At 50.3% G+C, this 3,520-nt stretch overlaps 1 protein-coding gene across 2 annotated transcripts in view; it reads left to right on the top strand.

Moving 5' to 3' along the window:
* LOC116847058 (B-cell lymphoma/leukemia 11A) overlaps positions 1-3,124 on the top strand; it is a 38,000-nt gene extending 34,876 nt beyond the window's left edge. For both annotated transcript variants that reach the window (XM_032821642.1, XM_032821643.1), the window contains exon 3: positions 375-3,124. In XM_032821642.1, the coding sequence (XP_032677533.1) occupies positions 375-2,641 (2,267 nt within the window). In that variant the 3' untranslated portion in view covers positions 2,642-3,124. The remainder of the gene's footprint in view (positions 1-374) is intronic.
* The last annotated feature ends 396 nt before the right edge of the window (positions 3,125-3,520 follow it).

Below are 3,520 nucleotides of genomic sequence, written 5' to 3'. Positions count from 1 at the left end.
TCTCTCTCTCTCTCTCTCTCTCTCTCTCTCTCTCTCTCTCTCTTTCTCTCTTTGTCTCTCGTTTTCTTTCGCCAAAATAAAATTTCACTTTCAGAGTATCTGTACAACCATATGCTAACGACGTTTAGTGCAAAGAAAATTTCGCGAACTTTAAGATATATTTCTGACGCAACATTAACCCTTCAGGAATTCGGGAGTAAAATCAATTTGAAGAATTAAGCTTACGATCTCACGCGTGAAAAGTGAACTCAATCAAAAAGCTCTTACGAATCAGACAAAGTCGACGATAGAAAATCCTCCAAAACAAAATTTCTCGAGCGCTACGATGACGACTACGACCCTTAACCGCCGCGACGTCGGTGTGTCTGTTTCAGAGCCAAGGTGGCTGCAGTGCTCTCAGTGCTCCCGGCGACTGTGCTCAGCGTGGGAGCTCCTTCAGCATGTACAGAGCATGCATGGCGCTCGTCTCTACTGTTCCTCTTCCTCGTCGACGAACTCCTCGTCAAACACCCCGGCACCGAGTCCACCGACGCCTACGCCGACGCACGCACATCACCTCAGCCCGCCGAATCATCTGAACCTGAGCGGCAAGTCCACCGGAAGCTCCTCTGCAGCGAACTCGTCGGGTGGCACCAACACCAGCGGAAGTAGCGGCAGTCGACAACAGCTACAGACCTCGGCTTCTCTGGTGGGCGATCCTCTCCATAGTTTCCTGAGGCTACCCCAACACCTGGAACGAAGTTTCCCACCTATGTTCAGGCCGGACTTCCTTACCCTGAATCCCCTGGCGGGTTACAGGGGTCTTCAAGAGCTACAGACAGCCACGCGAAACCTGCAGAATCTGGGGGACCCACTTCGCGGCATGGACGGCTTGAATCTAGGAGATCCGCTGGTGCGCAGCTCGCTGGACTCTTTGAACAACGCCCGGAACCTGGCAAATTTGGCCGAGCTTTCGCACGGTCGCGGTCTCGCTGGTCAGGCACACCCACCACCACTCGAAGCGAACCTGGATTTTTACTCGGCGCGCCTAAGGAGCCTCGCTAATCCGTCCTTAGGCGCGGCTCCACCTACTAGCGGTAATCCTACCACGAATCCCCCTCCTCCGCCGCCGGTACCGCCGGTTCCGGTTGTCAACACTGTTCAGCAGCAACAGCAACAACAGCAGCAGCAACAGCAACAACCACCGCCGCCGCCGGCGCCGCAACAACAGCCGCAGCCACAGTCGCAACAACAACAATCACAGTCTCATTCTCAGTCGGTGGAACCTCCTAGCCCAGCCACGACTAATCCTACGAATCTAACTCACGGTAATCATCAGAAGGAGAACTCGCCACCATGTTACAGCCAGAGCCCGGTGGGTCATCATAACAACAACAACTCGACGGACAGTGAAAAAACTAGTCCACCAGTGGCCTCTACGCCGATCATTACTGATTCCTCGTCGGAAACGGTGTATACGTGCGAGGTATGCGACAAGAAGTTTCGATTCCAGTCGAATTTAATCGTTCATCGTCGGAGTCATCGGGATAAGGAGAGACAGTATCAGCAGCAGCAGCAACAACAACAGCAGCAGCAGCAGCAACAACAGCAGCAGCAACAGCAGGAAGGCATGCAAGACAGCCAAAGCACACCGGCAAGGTGCGAGGTGTGTGAAATTGAAGTGGCTAGCTTCGCCGAATTGAGGAAGCACATGAGAAAGGAACACCAAGATCATTTGAATTCAGCTGCAAGTCCACAAGGCAGCGTTGAGACCGTACCGGATGACGGATCCAGCTGCGACGAGAATATGGACCTGGATGAAATCGAGGAGAACGAACAGAAGAACGAACGAGAGGACGCGGAGGAAAATACACCGGAGGACCTGAGCACCACTCAAGGGCAAAGCGGTGAGGAGAGCGGTGGTCGGGTTGAGAAACCGGCCAGTCTGGTGGGTGATCTCATGGAGAAGTTCGGATTGAGCAATATCGCTCAGTACTCGGAAGCTTATCGACAAGCCCTGCAAGAGAACCATCGTAGTGGGTTTCTGAAAACTGACTCGCCGTGCAATCTCACCAATTCTCTGAACAACAACAAGGAGAAGGAGAGCGCGCTCTCGCCTACGAATTTCAACTCCTCCACGACACCGAACATCTTTTCCGGTCAGGGATTTCCTAGGTCCTCTGGACCGGACTTTGGCGGTCTCTGGCTACCTAGTCCGCATTATCTAGAGAACAACGAGTTCCGTAAGGCGTCCAAGGCTACGACGTCGAGTCTGGCACTTCAGGGCCTACCGAGTCCGCTGCTGAAAAAAGAGCGAAGCGGTCGGAATGACACCTGCGAGTACTGTGGCAAGGTCTTCAAGAACTGCTCGAACCTGACGGTGCACAGGCGATCGCACACCGGCGAGAAGCCATACAAATGCGAGCTCTGCTCATACGCGTGCGCTCAAAGCTCGAAGCTAACCAGGCACATGAAGACTCATGGTCGACACGGTAAGGATACGTACAAGTGTCGCTTTTGCGAAATGCCATTTTCGGTGCCGAGCACGCTGGAGAAGCACATGAGGAAGTGCGTGGTGGTGGTACAGCAGGGCCCTAAGCTAGACATTCCGTATCCAGTGATCAAAGACGAGGACTCCTCGCTCAGCAGCAAGGATACTTGATCCTGGAACGGAAGCCTACCGCCGATCCCGCCGCTGTGGCCGCACAGGCCGCCTTACCCAGTGTACTAAAGACGGGGATCTTCCTCCTCAGGGACCTCGAGAACAAGGGAGATCTCTGAGACAAACAACTGTAAGTCGCGCGAGGCCGGACTGATCTCGCCAGGGACGTGTGCACTCCGACAGCGCGACTTCAGCAGGATCTTTCGACGCGAAATGTCCGAGGTCACCTCTCGGGATTAGGAGAGGTGGTAGGTCGATACGCGATCTCGAGACGTCCGACCCAAGGGCCTGGAAACGGCCCGGAGGTTCGACGAGTTTGAAGGAGCAACGAGAGACGGAAGACCCAGTTGAACGAGTTGGTCTTTCGTCTCGTTCGAGAGAGAAATGATCCTCGTACGCTCGCGAAGACTGAACGAAACGCGCGAAGACGACGTTCAGGCGACTTGAGGATAAAGTATGAAGAGAGAAAGAGAGAAAGAGAAAGAGAGAGAAAAAGAGAAAGAGAGAGAAGATATATCGACAAGAAGTCCTAACTTCGTGTTTAACTCATTAGAGAACGAACGAATGGTTACCAGTTTGCGAGTCTCAGTACAGCTATTTAAATTATATATCGCTATAAATAGTTATAAATATAACGGAAAAAGACACTATAAATATAAATCTGCATATATATACATACAGATGAGAAGAGAGATATAAATATATATATGTATACATATATAAATATGAAGATAAAAATGCAAAAAGTATAAATATTATAAATAAGATAACAAACATATTGACTTTATTATCGCATTTGAAGATTATTTATTTAATAATATATATATATATATATATATATATATATATATATATATATATTATATATATATATATATA

Source organism: Odontomachus brunneus, unplaced genomic scaffold (assembly GCF_010583005.1).
Source record: "Odontomachus brunneus isolate Ranch 3 - 2012 unplaced genomic scaffold, Obru_v1 Obru_scaffold_073, whole genome shotgun sequence".
NCBI classification, from domain to species: Eukaryota; Metazoa; Arthropoda; class Insecta; order Hymenoptera; family Formicidae; genus Odontomachus; species Odontomachus brunneus.
Note: the sequence above shows the minus strand (reverse complement) of the source record. Positions and strands in the feature narration are given on the sequence as shown.